This window comes from Leptopilina heterotoma, unplaced genomic scaffold (genome assembly GCF_015476425.1).
Source record: "Leptopilina heterotoma isolate Lh14 unplaced genomic scaffold, ASM1547642v1 Lhet_58, whole genome shotgun sequence".
Classification (NCBI taxonomy): domain Eukaryota; kingdom Metazoa; phylum Arthropoda; class Insecta; order Hymenoptera; family Figitidae; genus Leptopilina; species Leptopilina heterotoma.
Window position 1 is genome coordinate 3,168,891 of NW_025111131.1, and position 17,672 is coordinate 3,186,562.

At 29.8% G+C, this 17,672-nt stretch overlaps 1 protein-coding gene across 1 annotated transcript in view; it reads left to right on the forward strand.

Annotated features, from left to right (window-relative positions):
* The window catches only part of LOC122508842 (GTP-binding protein 1), a 37,248-nt gene that overhangs the window by 1,865 nt on the left and 17,711 nt on the right, over window positions 1-17,672 (forward strand). Inside the window, exons 2-4 of the mRNA XM_043622419.1 lie at window positions 7,375-7,480; window positions 9,443-9,554; window positions 13,727-13,907. Of these exons, the coding sequence (XP_043478354.1) occupies window positions 7,397-7,480; window positions 9,443-9,554; window positions 13,727-13,907 (377 nt within the window). The 5' untranslated portion in view covers window positions 7,375-7,396. The remainder of the gene's footprint in view (window positions 1-7,374; window positions 7,481-9,442; window positions 9,555-13,726; window positions 13,908-17,672) is intronic.

Below are 17,672 nucleotides of genomic sequence, written 5' to 3' on the forward strand. Positions count from 1 at the left end.
ACAAATTGAATTTTGAAGCAATTACAAATGATTGCAGAAATTCAATTATTTTCAAAAATAGTAAAATTCTTATCACAAAATTCAATTATTTTCTAAAATTTTAATAAAATTCTTGGCAAAATTTTAATTATTTAAAAAAATTTTCCTCAATTTAATGATTTTTAATATCTATTACTTTAATTAAAAAACCCCAAAAGAATTCAATTAGTTAAAAAATTTTTTAATAAAATTCTACGCAAGCATTTCATTATTTTCATAAATATTAAAACTCATCGCAGACTTTCAATTATTTTTAATACAATTTTAATGGAATTCCGCGAAAAATATAATTATTTTTAATAATTATATTCAAGTTTATCAAAGAAATTCAATTATTTTAAAAATCTTTGCTACAACTTTTTTATTAGAATTTAATTTTATTATTTTCAATACAGTTTTAATTAAATTTCTCCAAAAAATTAAATTATTTTCAAAAATTTTAATGAAATTCTTTGTAACAATTCAATTTTTTTGAAAAAAATTTTAATAAAATTCTTCATAGAAATTTAATTAATTTCAAAAATTTGTCAAAATTTAATTATTTTCAATATCTATCATTTCAATAAAATTTTACAAAAGAATTCAATTATTTAAAAAGAAATTTTAATAAAATTCGTCTCAATAATTCAATTATTTTCAAAAATAATATAATAATTCTTCGCAGAAATTCAATTATGATAAAAAATTTTCAAAAATTCTCGACAAAATTTCAATTATCTTTATAAATAATAAAATTTTTCTCCGAAATTCAATTATTTTCAAAAATTTTAATAAAATTCTTGGCAGAGTTGCAATTATTTTTAATACAATTTTCATCAAGTTTCTTGAAAAATGAACTTATTCTTAAAAATTTTATTACAATTTGTCAAGAGAATTCAATGATTTAAAAATTTGTTAATAAAATTCTTTATGAAAATTTAATTTTAAGAAACATTCAATTATTTAATAAAATACACTACCGTCGGGAATTATCGGTACGGCTGCACGCGCAGGGCCCAAAAACATACCAATCTTCAAATCACGATTTCTTTGTAAATACAAATGTCAGAAAATTAACAAATATACCATTCGAAAGATTATTAAATTCTACGATCAATGATATGTAACTGAAAATTTTAATAATTTATACAAAGCTTGGAGCAATTTACAAATTTGACAAAAAAAATTTAAAAATAAAATTTTTTTTGAAATTATTTCAACCCCTGCACATTTTTTAAAAATTGTAGGAAAAATTTGAAACTTATATAGGTGTAATCATTCAAGTCTCATCTTTAATTTAAGACCAAAAGAGTTAAAAAATCTTATTCGGTTCGTGAGATATCATTATATACGTCCGAGCATGTTTTTTGACAAATGCATTGAATTAGTAGATTTTGAACGTTTTTTGGCTGAAAATGCTCGGCCGTTTATAATGATATCTCTCGAACCGAATAAGATTTTTTAAATCTTTTGGTCTTAAATTAAAGATGAGATTTCAATGATTACACCTATATAAGTTTCAAATTTTTCCTACAATTTTTAAAAAATGTGCAGGGGTTGAAATAATTTCCAAAAAAATTTTATTTAAAAATTTTTTTTGTCAAATTTGTCGATTGCTGCAATCTTTGTATAAATTATTAAAATTTTCAATTATGTATCATTGATCGTAGAATTTAATAATCTTTCGAATGGTATGTTTGTTAATTTTTTGACATTTGTATTTACAAAGAAATCGTGATTTGAAGATTGGTATGTTTTTGGGCCCTGCGCGTGCAGCCGTACCGATAATTCCCGACGGTAGTGTATTTATTTTTGTATTTAAATAGTTAAATTCTCGTAGAATTTTCTAATAAATATTTATTTAAAAATGTATTTCAGTTAAAATTTTAGATTATAATTGAATATTGAAAGCATTATAACTTAGATTTTTTTTAAAATAATTGAATTTTTAAAAGGTTTCAAATTAAAATTTTTGAAAATTTGAACTTTTCATACTTTTAATTAAGAATTCTGTAGAACTAATTTTTTTTCAAAAAGTTTAGTGGAATTTTTTTTTAATTATTTGAAGCTTTTAATTTTTAATATATTTAATTGAAGTGTCAGAATAATCGAAATTTCGTAAAATTAAATTGTAAACAAAAAAATTTGAAAACTCTGAAAGAACTTTTTCAAAAATTATAAAAAAAATTAATTTAAAGAAGAATTTGAGTTGAAAACTCTAGTAATGAATAATCAAAATGATGAAAATAATTTTTGAAGAAGTTACAGTAAGAAAGTAGCAAGTTTATATAACATGAAGAAACCGGTGACTCCGAGTCTTCGACTCCCCAGTGAGAAATTTCTCACCGGTCCAATATCGGTCCAATATTGGGAGCCAAGAGACCGATCATCGGTCCAATAAAGGCTCCCAATATTGGACCAATATGGGCTGATGCTTGGGATGTAACGGCATCGCCAATCATCGGTTGTCAATATTGGTCCAATATTGGCCGAATATTGGCAACCAAGAGAAAAAAATTTTTTTAAATAAATTTTTTTTAATTAAATAATAATAATAAAAAATTAATGTTTATAATTTTTGTTTAATATATTTATTTGTTTAATTATTTATTTTTAATAATTCATGTAAATAATAAATAATTTATTATTTATAAATTATAATTATTTAAAAATGCAGCAGCTATTAGAAAATAGCATTCTGCAAAAAAATTCTATCATTGAAAAATCAATGATAGGCGAGAGAAATCCGCGTCTTTAAATAGATTCGCAGATGATAGACAAGAGATATCCGCGTCATTAAACGGATTCGCAGATATACTCTGGTCTCGCGACGAATCTCTCGATACTTATATACACTGGAGTCGCCGTGTCAGTTGCGAGAACGGTTACAGCGTCCCTCTTGCGGCAGAGATAAGAATTGTCACGTAAACTGCGGGTATAATAAGGCGGTCGGTAAAGCGATTTAGCAGTTTACGTGACAATTCTTATCTCTGCCGCAAGAGGGACGCTGTAACCGTTCTCGCAACTGACACGGCGACTCCAGTGTATATAAGTATCGAGAGATTCGTCGCGAGACCAGAGTATATCTGCGAATCCGTTTAATGACGCGGATATCTCTTGTCTATCATCTGCGAATCTATTTAAAGACGCGGATTTCTCTCGCCTATCATTGATTTTTCAATGATAGAATTTTTTTGCAGAATGCTATTTTCTAATAGCTGCTGCATTTTTAAATTATTATAATTTATAAATAATAAATTATTTATTATTTACATGAATTATTAAAAATAAATAATTAAACAAATAAATATATTAAACAAAAATTATAAACATTAATTTTTTATTATTATTATTTAATTAAAAAAAATTTATTTAAAAAAATTTTTTTCTCTTGGTTGCCAATATTCGGCCAATATTGGACCAATATTGACAACCGATGATTGGCGATGCCGTTACATCCCAAGCATCAGCCCATATTGGTCCAATATTGGGAGTCAATCGGCGCCCAGCACGGCAACCAATATTGGACCGATATTGGACCGATTAAAGTCTATTGGCAATTTCTCACTGGGTCGAAGTGATCGGTATCTTCTTGTTTTATAATAATATTCTTAGATGCTATTGAATTTCAAATTTTTGAAAATCTCAATTCCTGTGGCAAAATAAATGTAATATAGAACATTTTTTGTGTATCTAATTATTTTGCGAGTGATTCAGAATATTCTTTAGAGTCGGAAAAAATCAAAGTCAAAGACTAAGACATAGGCCTAGACTTAGCCTCAAACTTACTTTCACTTTCTTTAACAAATCGTTGACTTGGTTTTGATTTAATGTAAATTTCATTCATAGTTACTTACATTCCCTCAATAATAGAAAATTCTAGTGAATCTCATTGTCTGATTATACTGCGACGTATCCTATTAATTTCTACTTATTGTAAATAGGTTAATGACCTTACCTCTGTATAAATTTTGTCATATTTTGTAATTGTCTTATATTGGTTTAGTGTCTAATAACAATTCATGTTGTTCGGAACATTTAAAAAGCTACCAATTTTTAAAATGTTATATTCAAATATTTAAATAATTTTTTGAAATAATTTAGATATTTCCCAAGTTTTGTAATTTTTTATTTTTCTGTAAGATAGTTATTTGCATTTAAAAATCGCAAAAATCAGCAAACTTCCAATTTTAATTGCTTGTTCTTTTACATTTATAAAAAAGTGCTTTTTCCAATTGTGCTTTTTACCAGTGCTGCACCAAAAAAAGCTCTTAATGGTTAAATTAACCCTTTAACGCCCGACTTTTTTGTAGCAGTGCAATTCACGTCATTGCTCGTATATAAAGGTTTTCGGGGTCGCTGATTACGAATTTGATATCAGATTTTAAAAATTCAAAATGGCGGATCCAATATGGCGGACATATTTTCTAAAAACGGATTTAATTTGCTTGAAAATTGTTACTCGGGGATTTTCGGAGTCGTTAATTACGAATTAGATATCAGATTTTAAAAATTCAAAATGTCGGATCCAATATGGCGGACATCTTTTCTAATAATTGATTCAATTTGCCATAAAATTGTTAGTAGGGGGTTTTCAGGGCCGCTGTTTACTAATCTAATGTTAGAGTCTATGTTAGGCAATTGTTTTTCTATAGTCACGAATGTAAACGAACATTTAATTTTGACATCGTTTTCTCATTAGGCATTTGTTTATCGCATTGTCACAAATGTAGATTCATATTTTACTCGGATCGCATTCTCATGTTAGGATTTTGTTTTCCGATTTTCACAAATATAGTCAAGCATTTTAGATTGATTTCGTCTTTGCGTTAGACATTTGTTTTTCTGATTATTACGAATATAGAAATGAATATTTCATTAATCATTATGATGCCGGTTTCGCGTTAGGCATTTGTTTTGCACATTGTCACGAAGGTATCGAACATTTTATTCTGATCTCGTTTTTATTAGGACATTTTATACACTAAATTGAAATCGCTATTTTACATTTTAAAAAATTAAAATTAAAATCGTAATCAGCGACCCCGAAAACCCGTGAGTAACAATTTTCAGGCAAATTAAAACAAATTTTAAAAAAGATGTCCACCATATTAGACCCGCCATTTTGAAGTTTTAAAATCTGATATCAAATTCGCAATCAGCGACCCCGAAAACCCCCGAGTAACAATTTTCAGGCAAATTGCATCAGTTTTTATAAATGACGTCCGCCATTTTAAATTTTTAAAATCTGGCATCAAATTCGTAAGAAGTCGTCCATATACCACGTGGACACTTTTGGGGGAGGGGGGTTAAAAAAGTTTGAAAATGTCCACGATCCCATGTATTTTTGTGTCCACAAGGGGGAGGGGGGGGGTCAAAAATCTTTGAAAAACTGTCCACGTTGTATATGACGACCCCTAATCTGCGACCCCGAAAACCACCGATTAACATTTTTTAGGCAAATTGAATCAGTTTTTAAAAATGATGTCCGCCATATTGGATCCGCCATTTTGAATTTTTAAAATCTGATATTAAATTCGTAATCAGTGACCCCGAAAACCTCCAAGTAACAATTTTTAGGCAAATTGAATCAGTTTTTTAGAAATGATGTCCGCCATATTGGATGCGCCATTTTGAATTTTTAAAATCTGGCATCCAATTCGTAATCAGCGACTCCGAAAACCCCCGAGTAACAATTTTCAGTAGCTTTGTTTTCTTTTATTTTCGAATTTGTAATTTTGTTGCAAATTTTGCAACAAAATTTTTTTTTATTATTGTTGTAATTACAAAATTGTTAATTATTTTTTAAAATGTAAATTTTTTTCATAAAGGTTTATAAATTTGTGGGTCATGAGCGTTTAGAACTAAAAAATATCTTAATTTTTGTCGAAGTTATAGATTTTAGAAATGAAAAGTGGTTTCGATCGAAACCGCTGGGCGTTAAGGGGAGACCCCACCTTAATTTTGACCCCTTTAAAATAAAATTATTAAACGAGGTAATATTTTTTTTCTTGCATTATTTTTAACCTGAAAAGATATAAGATGGTCAAAAATATTTAATTTTAATTTTTGAAGAGGTTAGAATTTTTTTCTTTTGACCTATTGCATATTATTGCAAATCCATGCGAGAAGTTGTTTAGAATGGTAAAATATGCATGGAAAAAAATTTTCGTTAAATAATATTAAAAACTGTAAGAGAAGATCGATTTTTAATAATCAAATCTTTAAATTTTGCCGAAATTTCGAAAGCCTTAAATCTTTAATTTTTTTCCTAATTGTGTATATTTACGTAATTTGATGCTATTATTCAAAAAATATTGTTAAAATTGACATTTAGCTCATTTTCGTGGTAAATTCCATAAAAATCATAGTCCGAAGCTTTTATGGTATACTTTATATATAACGAAATAAATGCAAAAAGACATGATTTTTCTAGTTTTTACCATGAAAATGAGCTAATCGTCAATTTTAACGATGTTTTTTCGACTCAGAGCATCAAATTGGAAAAAAATAAAGGTTCAGGACTTCCGAAATTTCGGCAAAATTTAAAGATTTGAATATTAAAAATCGATCTTCTCTTACAGTTTTTAATATTTTTTAACGAAAATTTTTTTCCATGCATATTTTACCATTCTAAACAACTTCTCGCATGGATTTGCAATAATATGCAATAGGTAAGAAGAAAAAAATTCTAACCTCTTCAAAAATTGAAATTAAATATTTTTAACCATCTTATATCTTTTCAAGTTAAAAATGATGCAAGAAAAAAAATATTACCTCGTTTAATAATTTTATTTTAAAGAGGTCAAAATTAAGGTGGGGTCTCCCCTTAAAGGGTTAAGGGAGACGGCCCTATAATGGATACATTCCTACATTACTTTATTTTTTACTTTACTCTTAACTTTATTGTAAAATTCGAGTAAAATGCCCCGTTCGCACCACACTGCCCCACGTAAAAGATCCATGAGAAGGGTTCCCAATGGGGACCGATGAGGGCCACGCAGCGGCCATCTCCCCTAATAATATAAAATTAATTATTGAAAATAATGCTCTAGAAGAATTACCTCTTAATATAATCGAACTATCTTCCTGTGTATTTATACATTTGATGCATTATCGAATTTCAACTTATAGAAATTTAAAGTCCATTTGAGAAACTCTCACTCAGCAACTAAATAATAAAAAAGACGAAGCACAATCGATCATGCCAATGTCCTTTATGAATTATGTCACTATTTCCTTATTATAGTTATTATTATCATGGTGTCTAAGGGTTAGGCAATGTCATAGAATTTCTATAAATTTATACAAAAATTAAAATGTTTTGTAAATATAAAAATTTAATTTTGGTTTTAGATTTCTTGGATTGCCGTAAAAGATGTTTTCTACGGCTGATGCACTAACGTGCAGTAAAAATAATGACGTAAATCGTGCTCCAGAGCATTGTAAAATGTCAAAGAAGGTAAATATTTTGACTTTTTAAAACACAATTTGTAAAATATATTACACATGAAAACATAATACTTATAACGATTGACTTGAAATTTTAACACAATATTCTGGAGATATTATGCATTCAATTAACCCGTCAGCAGTCGCGCCGTGAGAAAAAGTCTCAATATACGATACTCTTAACATCATCATATATGTTACGGTTAATGTAGATTATTGGGCATTGTCGCCATTGCCCGGATATTTTTAACAAAATTCAGTAAAATGTGACAGTGCCCGGGCATTGTCGAGAATGCCCAATAATCGACATTACCGTAACATATATAATGTTGGTATGTTTACCTGCTTTTAAAAAAGCCGTAAAGCTTACCTATTCCATGTCATCAAATGTGTGAGAAGATTAGGATGTATTTTAAATACTTATTTTTTTAAACATTATTGAAAATAATGAATGCTTTTTATATTGTAAATATCTGTTCCGGTATACTATTAACAAATTTGTTCACATAGTACTGACGAGCTTCAACAAAAGCGAAACTGGAATTCAGAAACATCCGATACTATCAATTTTTAACATCTGAACTAACATGTGTCATTTTCTACCCCTAAATTACACAGAACCACAAAAAAATCGAACTTTTTTTAAGACAAACCTGAATATAATTTTCTTACGTATTTTGATGCGCTTAACTACCAACATTTGCTTTGAACTACCAATATTACCAATTTGATTACTACCAATATATGTTTACTATTTTGAATAGTTTAATAATAATTAGTTCCAAACCTAGTCTGACTTTTTTTAAGGAATTCAATTATTTTCGAAAAATTACATTAAAACATTTTTAAAAACTAATTATTAGAATTGTTTTATAATAATTTTTTAAGATTCAATTATCTTCGAACAATGTAAATAAAAATTTATGAAAATTTACTTTTTGGAGTTATTAAAATTTTTGAGAAATTATGGTCCTGTTTATAATTAAAATTCTTCAAAAATTTGATCATTTTTATTTATATTTTTCAAAAATTCAATTATTTTTAAAAGATTTAACCAAATTTTAATTTTTTGGAAATTATTTAAAATTGAAAAACTATTATATTTATATATAATTACAATTATTATAAAAAATTTAATTTTTGTATTTAAATAATTGAATTCTAGAAGAAATTTTGGGAAATTATTTAAATTAATTGATTTAGAGATGAAGTTTAGTTGAAAATTGTAAAAAATAATTGAATTCATGAAGAGTTATAATTGTAATTTTTAGAAATTATTCAAATTCATAAGTTTTACCCATTTTCCGTAAACATTCATATTTTCCTTTAAAAGGAATTTTGTCAGGGAAAGTAATTTTAATATCAGTAAATTGTCAGGGAAATGTCAGGGAAATTGATAAACTTAAACTTGTGGCCACCCTGAATTCATAAATGTTTTTTTCTTACACATGCACCGAAAGTACACCATTTCTTACCTGTAAAGCGCGGAAAAAATATATCTTTCCCGACATACGTCACTAGCAGGGGGAAATAGTATATTAAGCAACAAGGGGATAAAGGCAGCCATTTCTTTACGGTGATTTTTGTGACACGAGTGGAGTTATGATTATAATAAACTCCGCGTTTGTACTATCGGAATACGTGTGTTAGAAAAAATAGGAAGGAAAATGATTTCCAACTCCTGTTTTCCTCCCTAGATGCATAATATACTAGGATAAACCAGGCAGTAGTCGGCCACTTAAGAAAATCTTTTTAATGGATACTGTTTAAAAATTGCAATTAAAATTTGTGATTGTTCCTTATGGTCCTACAAAACTAATATACCAATCATCTTTACAAAAAAATTGTTTTTATCTCATACGGTTTTATAGCTATTCAAAATTGAAATGTGGCTGACTACTGCCTGGTTTACCCTATTTCTTTATTATTTTAATATTTTAAGGTTTATTTTATAACACTATTCTCCTTACAGGGTGATTTTGTTAATCCTTCAGAAACGGTTTATTATAATTTATTAACAAAATTGAAAGACAGACTTCAAGATGGAAGAAATGAAACCATTTTTGATATTGGAATTGGTGAAGGTTAGTTAATTTACCTTTATAGTATTTTATTATTCAATATTTTCTAAATTTAAGTAACTGTTATGTGTAACATATTACTATCTAAATCTGAGTAAGTAAAAACTTTTCCACGTAAAAAAATAAGTGCATATGAACTGATTCAGATTTAGAGAGTACAATGCAATTTGTGCAATTCAGGGACCTATAGTATTCTATATACATTTAAAAGGAACGTTAATAGAAAGGAGAGAAATTTTGTAAATTAAATTTTAGAATTTCTTTAAATTAGTGAATACACTCGACTCTCGGATCTTTTGCACTTATGGGACCAAATCCTCTCATATCTTTTACCAAAACAAATGCCATGGTAACGCAAAACAAAACAATACAGTATTTATGTTTTAGTTTTAATATTTACATTTATAGTAATTAAAATTTTAATGTAATTTTAATCAGATAATGGAGGAGCTGCTATAATTCACTTTAGTTAACCTAAGTTATCGTGAAATAAATATTTTGACACTCTTATAGTCATTTATTTATTTAATTGCAAAAGGATCGAGAGTGTAAAAGATCTGAATGCAAAAGATCCGAGAGTCGAGTGTACTTAGAAAGAAATCATATGCTGATTTTATTCAAATTGTCATACTCTCTTCCCTTGGATAAAAAACCTTTTTTTTATAGGTTTTGTTAAAATTCATGTGCCCAGACGAACGAAAAATTTCAATTGACTTTGAATATACTTTTTATTTTGTTTATGGCTTTTTGCTGTTGCAAGTAGCCAGATCTAGTAACTATTTGGTAATTTAATATTTAAGTATAGTTCACAAATACGATGCAAGAGTTTGTAATGTGATTATAGCTGCATGTTTAGGGATATATAAGTTATTGAGTCCGAAAGAAAAATTAAAATATAATGGTTTTTTTTGGAAGCGTGCCTAAATTTATGAGTGGAGCTATACGTTGAACAGTTGTTAGAACTCCTGATTTCGTTATATATTGTTTCGGTTTCTTTTGTTTTTTACTCGATTAGATAATAATTTAAGTTAAGGAACTATTGGATTTTCGGAGTAAGACAATGATCTCGCCATAAATCTATTGCAAAGGAAGGATCGTCTGTAACTTAGAGGAGGATCCGCAGATTCGGACAACAGAAAGAATATAGGTGTTGATGACATGCAACCCAAGGCAATCCGTACGGCTGCATATTGAATCATGTCGAGTCTTGACAATTCTTTTTTTGCTGCCCCTGCAAAACAAAATAATACCCCATTCCAAGTAAGCTCTACTTAAACCTCGATAAATGGTTAGCATATCAATTGGGGATAAACCCCAACCTCATGAAACTTTTGCTAAGACCTTTAAAATATTCGAAGCTCTGCCACTTTGCTGAATTGTATGGGATATATGTAAAGACCAGTTTAATTTTGCGTCTAATATGACACCTAAATATTTAACGTTACGTTTGCAGGCTATTGTTTCATTTCTATGTGAAAGTGAGAGTTGATTTGTGTTATATGGGTTTCTCGAGAAAGAACATAATTGTGATTTTGAAATAGAGATTAACATACCAATAGTCTCTAACCAGGGGGTTAAGTGTGTAACAGATTCATAAAGAATGTTAAGACCCTTCTGATAGTTAAAACATTCGGTGTAAATAAAAAGATCATCAACATATATACCTATTATGTTCAACGAGGTGCTTAAAACTATAATGCACCATCCTTTCCAATAACTTACAGAGGACTTTTTATTAAATATTCTAAGTAACGGAGTAAGTCCTTGAATTGATAATTTTGATTGATAATCATTTTACATAAGATCGATATAATCCATTCCTGGAGATGTGTCTTTAACACAGTAGCTTAATGCTCTGTGAAGATCTTGTAGAGATAATTCCTGATTCATTATGTTGTCAGATTTATTATCAGGGGCAAAAGGAATGTTGAAAGGAGGAATGTCGGATCTAGTTAGTTTTTCTTCTAGTTTAAGATGTTCCGGAGATAAAGGATAATTGAATATTTGAGTTTATGTTGCTAACTTTTGAGAGTTGAAGGCTCTGATTGTACCACATATGTTTAGAAGCCATGGAAGGGTCTATAGAGTAATAGAAATTACGAAGGGAATCCTAATAAGTCCGCGCATTGATTTTGTAACCAAGTAGGTTGAAGTTTGGATAGGGCATATTTGGGATCAGGGCGTATACCCTCACGGCCTCCGAAGATAGCCTCAAGCATTGGGAGAATTTAGTGTAAACCAAATCAGCCGATGCGGATTGAGCAAACCCATACTTAATTTGAGGAAAGCACGAATCGAAAGTAGAAGAATATGTTTACCAGTCAACATCAGTGACGTTATAACGACATCCAATAGATCTATAGGTAGATGGAGCGAGGTATAGGTCAGTTATGACCGGAAGGTGGTCAGAGCTGTAGCTATATTCCTCAATCGTAAACTAGTTTTATTTACTTGTAGCTTTTTGGAGTAATTTTCTTACCCCGAGTGTTTTGTGGTGATTTAAATTCTGAAGGGAGATCTAAATTTGCTTGAAAGTTGTTGTTTGGAGGCGGATCATCGTTAATAATCAAATCATTGGTAGTTTTGATAGAAGGGTTAATTCCTCTATTGGCAAGTCAGAATTGAGAATCTACGAAACTCAGATTGCAGAGATAACTAGTGTTTGCAACTTGGAATTCATATTTAAATTTAGGACAATCACTAGAGGATGGAAAGTGTTTACTACCACAATTGATAGTGAAGTCTTACACGTCTTCCACCACCACTACCACTTGGGTTTTGGGTTCTGGTTTCGACATTGGTCCGACTGGTGACATTCGGCACAATACTCGCAAATTTGGTGTGTTGAATGACATTGTTCAACTGAGTGTTTAAATATTTGGCAATAGTGGCATCTTCTTGGAGGAAAAATGATGGGAGTTAATATCTTAAACAATAATAACTTAAACGTATTGGTTAACACTAACCACATTGTAGTCATGAACGTGACGAACAGTGTACTCCGGGTCATTGTTTTCCCCACGTTCCGAGATTTCCTCATTTTTAAGTTTTTGCACATGAATGTCATTTTCATTGATCAAAGTCAAATATTTCAATGGCTTCTACATTAGACCCTTTTGGTGGCTTCACAAGAGAATACAAACTTAAGAGGCGATAAACTTGGATAAATAACAGAAGATCCGGTTTGTCGTATGAACCGCAGCATCCTCTAATCATGCCGAACATACCCTTAAAGAATGTAGTACAAAACTTTAAGATAAAGTCTTGCCGAGTCTACAGTCATCAAGAATTCGTAGTTACAGTGATTTTGTAAAAAGTGCATGACTTCAATAGCAGTCGTTAATGTAACCATGAATCCATTAAACGTACTGTTAGACATAAAAAAATATTTATTTTTTGCGAGCTCTCGTCACTCTAATACATAGTTCCAAAGACTGATTATGTTCTGTGAAATTTGTAAATTATTTTTGTATCAATTGACGGATTTAAAGACATATTACTCACAAAATGTTCAAATAATCAACAATATTAGCCAATTGATTCCTTTCTAAAAATGTTCCTGAAAATTGTATTTCAAATCATTGAATTACTGTAAAAGTTTTATTACTCATGATAATAATTGATTGGTTATTAGCGGATTGAAGTCCCGTTGTCATAATTTGTCCAAAATCGAGAAAATTCGCAATCCCCAATTAAGTAATAATTCATTTAAAGTGTAGGAAGAAAATTAAGATAACATCTGATTATCCTCAACTAAAAATGATTTTTTATAAGACGTTAGTTTATACTGTAATCAAAATAAAATTTATAACTTAGAAATATAAACCATTATGTATGATAAATCAACTGGTTAGTGCTTTGAAAATTAAATTATATGTTTGAAATTTATAATTACTTACATTATGCCTGAGAGGACTAAAATCAAGTACATTAAATAAATCGTTGAGTATATTCAATGTGTAACGTTACAATTTTAAATTGCCCACCCCCCCCTTTACTAACAGTTGCATTTTTCAAACCCTTATCTCCCCTAGTCGTGTAACGTACTTTATGAATAGCCCCTTTAAATATGACGTCCGATTTCTTCCACCCTATTTTATCAATAAATTTAAAATTAATTGGAAATTGTTTTACTTTACAATTTTTATGTTCTGTTCTTTTAATTGAATAAATAGATGGATCAGATGATGGTTTAAAAGAAGATGACTATCTCGCATCAGTTAAAACTCTTGAATCACTTGCAAAAGAACTGGAAGCAGACTGTGTATTATTAAGAAAGTATAAAGTTGAACAAGGTTTAACGGGACAATATTTAATTCGTAAAAAGTTTAATGAACAAGATTTTTTAGAAATCAGGTTAGTATGGTTAATATTTTTATAAAAATGTATAAATGGATAAATTTATGTAAAGGTTTAAGAAAACTACTGCGCAGCTTATTATGTGAATATTAGCATAAATAACAAATAGTAACATAGTACTTCCAAGAATAAAATCTATATATAATTGCTTTTTGAAACATGAAACTTATGTCTAAATGCGTCTCGGTAGTCAAACTTAAGGAACATTCAGACCTCTGCATCCTGCCTGTCTGCGCAAGCAGCAGCATCAAGAGTAAAGGACAATGTGTACTAAATTTGGAGACTCATGATTTTTCCCTAAAGGACAAAACATAGAAAGGACAAATAGTCAAAAAGCAAGTAGTCGAATCGTCAATTCGCAGAATGGTGAATTTAACGAAAGTTCAATTAGTTGGAACGCCATCTCATGAAATTGTCAAATAGATGAATGACACTTTTTAAAAAATTCCAGAGTTTTCAAAGCCTTATCAGCCTCTACGGAAAAAAAGTAGTAATTATAAGTAGTAATTATATATAATTACTACCTTTCGGAGCAATAACGCAATACTCTTCAATATTTGGTTCTAAATAAATAAAAGTTTCGTCAAATTCTAATAAAACACTTTCTCCATCTTTTTTATACATCAATTTTGCTCCTTTGAAATAAAATTCATCCATCATAGATTTTTTAATTTATTTTCAGTTACAAAAATGCATTGCGTTTCCCCTTTGTACTCTATTTTTATTTTTTCTTCGCAAACTCCATCTGAAATTGTGTCGCATGTTATAGTATTATAATTTTTTTTCATACAATGAATATTTTCATAACAAATAAAATTAAATTTTTTTAATTTCATTATAATTACATTATATACTTTGAACAAAAATGTAATAAAATTATCTTCAAACAAAATAAAGTTCTTGCTTTTAACATAAAGTAAATATTAAATTTTATTGAGGTTATGTAAATTTATTTTGAAAAAAATCAGTGAAATAAATTAAATTAAGCGCTTTTCAATAAAATATATTTGATTTATTGCTTTAAGCAATATTTATAATTATTGTTAACACTTACCTAGAATGTTTAATTAAATAAGGCACTTAGTTTTTATGAATTTAAAAAAAAGATGATGAGAATCAGAAACAGTGTCGAAACGTTAGAAAATTTTCAAAACATTCAAAGCATGCGTGCAGGTGTGCCTATATGCACACATGCCGAGCTGCTTCGAGATGCTCAGAGCGGTAGGCAAGCACACTTGCTAGGGTTTGCGCATGAGCGCTTCCGTAAGCCTCAGAAACAATATTTTCTGTTGCTGATTCCATTTCCTCTTCGTTTGGCAAATCAACATTTTTGTTATTTATTTATTCTTCTTCTGCTTCTACCTCGGTATCTTCTTCAGGGTTCCTACAGAAATCCGAATTTAAAATTCCATACCTTTTCCATAATTTCCAGGTCAAATTTTTAGGAAATCCCAGTGTAATTTTAAATTTAATTTTCACGTCGTATAATATATATTATATCTTAAAATTTCTAATTGAATTTCTATTGAAGAGAAAAAATGGAAAACAGGAAAAATTTAGATACTTTTAAAAATTCCAGGCCTTTCCCATGATTTCCAAAAGCCTTTTAAAAATTCCATACCATTTCCATGATTTCCAGATTCTGTAGGAACCCTGGACTTCTTCAATACCCGAAGATTCAGTACAATAAGTATATCTAAAAATTAAAATAAAATGTTGGTCAAAGAAAGGCATATTAGATTGTGATAAAAATGATTACTAGAAGTTATACATTTTTACCTTTGTAAAATCTCATCAGCGATTAACAATTCCCACCCAGGTTCATCGTTATCGGCTGCAAGCCATGAACGTACGTCTTACATTTAAAGGTTGTTAAATCCTGGAAGTCTATACAACAGTTGTATAATGTCATCTGTGGAGACATTACTGCTTTCAATAGTAATATCACAAGCAGGAATTAATTTCCTCCAGGATCGAGTGATATTTTCTGAAAAAATTTCTGACCAGGCACAAGCAACTTGAATGCAACAATATAAAATATTTAAAAAGATTGTCCTCATCCTTTGCCCAGAGCACATCTCAACATATATCAGAAATGGACTCTATCTCCTTTTTCGACAAGTGGTACCTAGTATTGTCCAGAATCAACAAGACGTTATGTGACCTTTTTTGGATTTTTTTGGAAATTTTGTACTGAAGGCAAAAATACCGATGTCAGTCAAATTTTAAAAAGTTCACGCGTCATCCACGCACTAGTTTGTTCGCGATATTCTACGGGTAAAATTTTAATTCCCTTAAAACATCTGGGGATTTTTTGATTTTCCTATGACAAACAGAGGGATTTTATGACTGCTATCTGCATTGGAACATACCAATTTATTTACATTAATTCTGAGTGGAAACTCGACCAACCTTTCGAAGACTATTCGCAGATGATTATTGTGCTCAACAACGGAGGAAGACGCCACGAGTATGTCGTCGATGTAATAAAAAGAGAATTCAAAGTCGCCCAAAGCCTAATTGATATACCTTTGGAATGTCTGAGCAGCGTTTCTAAGACCAAAGGCCAGGACTTTATACTCAAACAAACCAAATAGACCACGCGCTTCTCTCGTTTCTTCGTAGAGGTGGAGAGGGGGGTCAAGAAGACAGGGCCGTAACTAGAAATGCCGGAGATGACGTAAATTTCTCTTCTAAAAAAATACATATAACTTCTTTTATGATTGCCGTAAACGTGAGCATTAAAGACATTTAATCAAATTTAGCATTTGTAGATTTGGTCAGAAACTAGAAGTTTGGGAAGTTGTAAGTTCTGACCAAAATCTGCTGCCAGACACAAAACGTTTTTTTCTGCTACGATACTTTTCTTTAATGCTTTATGTTCATCAACTCTTTTCTTATGATCTTCAATGTGACTGCTCATCTGCCTGCAACTTTGTTTAAACTCAAAGCAAGTATTACATACATCAGTTCGCGGTTATGAAAAACTAAAATTTACATTTCGGTTGAAATACTGACAATATGTACTCTGATTAATCGGCGCACTTTTCATTCCTGTGACCGCATTATAATAATCCACGAATAGCAAATACAGATCATGCAAAGTCAAATTCGTATTTTCAAAATACTTCAAGGATGTTTTTTCCCGACAATAATGGGATTATCAGAATGAGGAATTAAATTACAATGGACAGTTATTAACTCTTTTATCTCATTAGTCAAACGAATCTGATAGTTCTCGTAAACTGACGTTTTATGGATGTCTTCAGAAGCTATTGGAGTTTGGTTGTTTCGTGTCTTAATTATAAAATAAAGGAACATTATAGAGTTTTCTTGACAAATTGTCGTTTTTGAGAAGAAATATTCTTCTAAGTGTCCTTTTAATAATTTTAAAAGTCTTTATAACCATTGATGACTATTGATGTTTGGTTATAAATGCGTATTTAAGATGGATTTAAAAATTCGAACGGCTTGTTGATTCTCGACATGAGTGAATCACGTCTGGGTCATTAATGTGGGAATTTATATAAATTGAAATTAGATGACTCCAGGAAGGTTTCCCAACATTCGAAACTATTATCCACACAAATCAAGTTATGACACAATATGTGTGTACACTTATAGACGCTTACATATGAACTGAACTGTCACTCGTTATCCCCACCATGGGAGCTTAGGGGGGGAGAGAGTGAAGAGGACAAACTCCCCACATGAACTTTCGTAAAATTCACTATTCGACCAGGCTGGGTCGACTTGCCCATA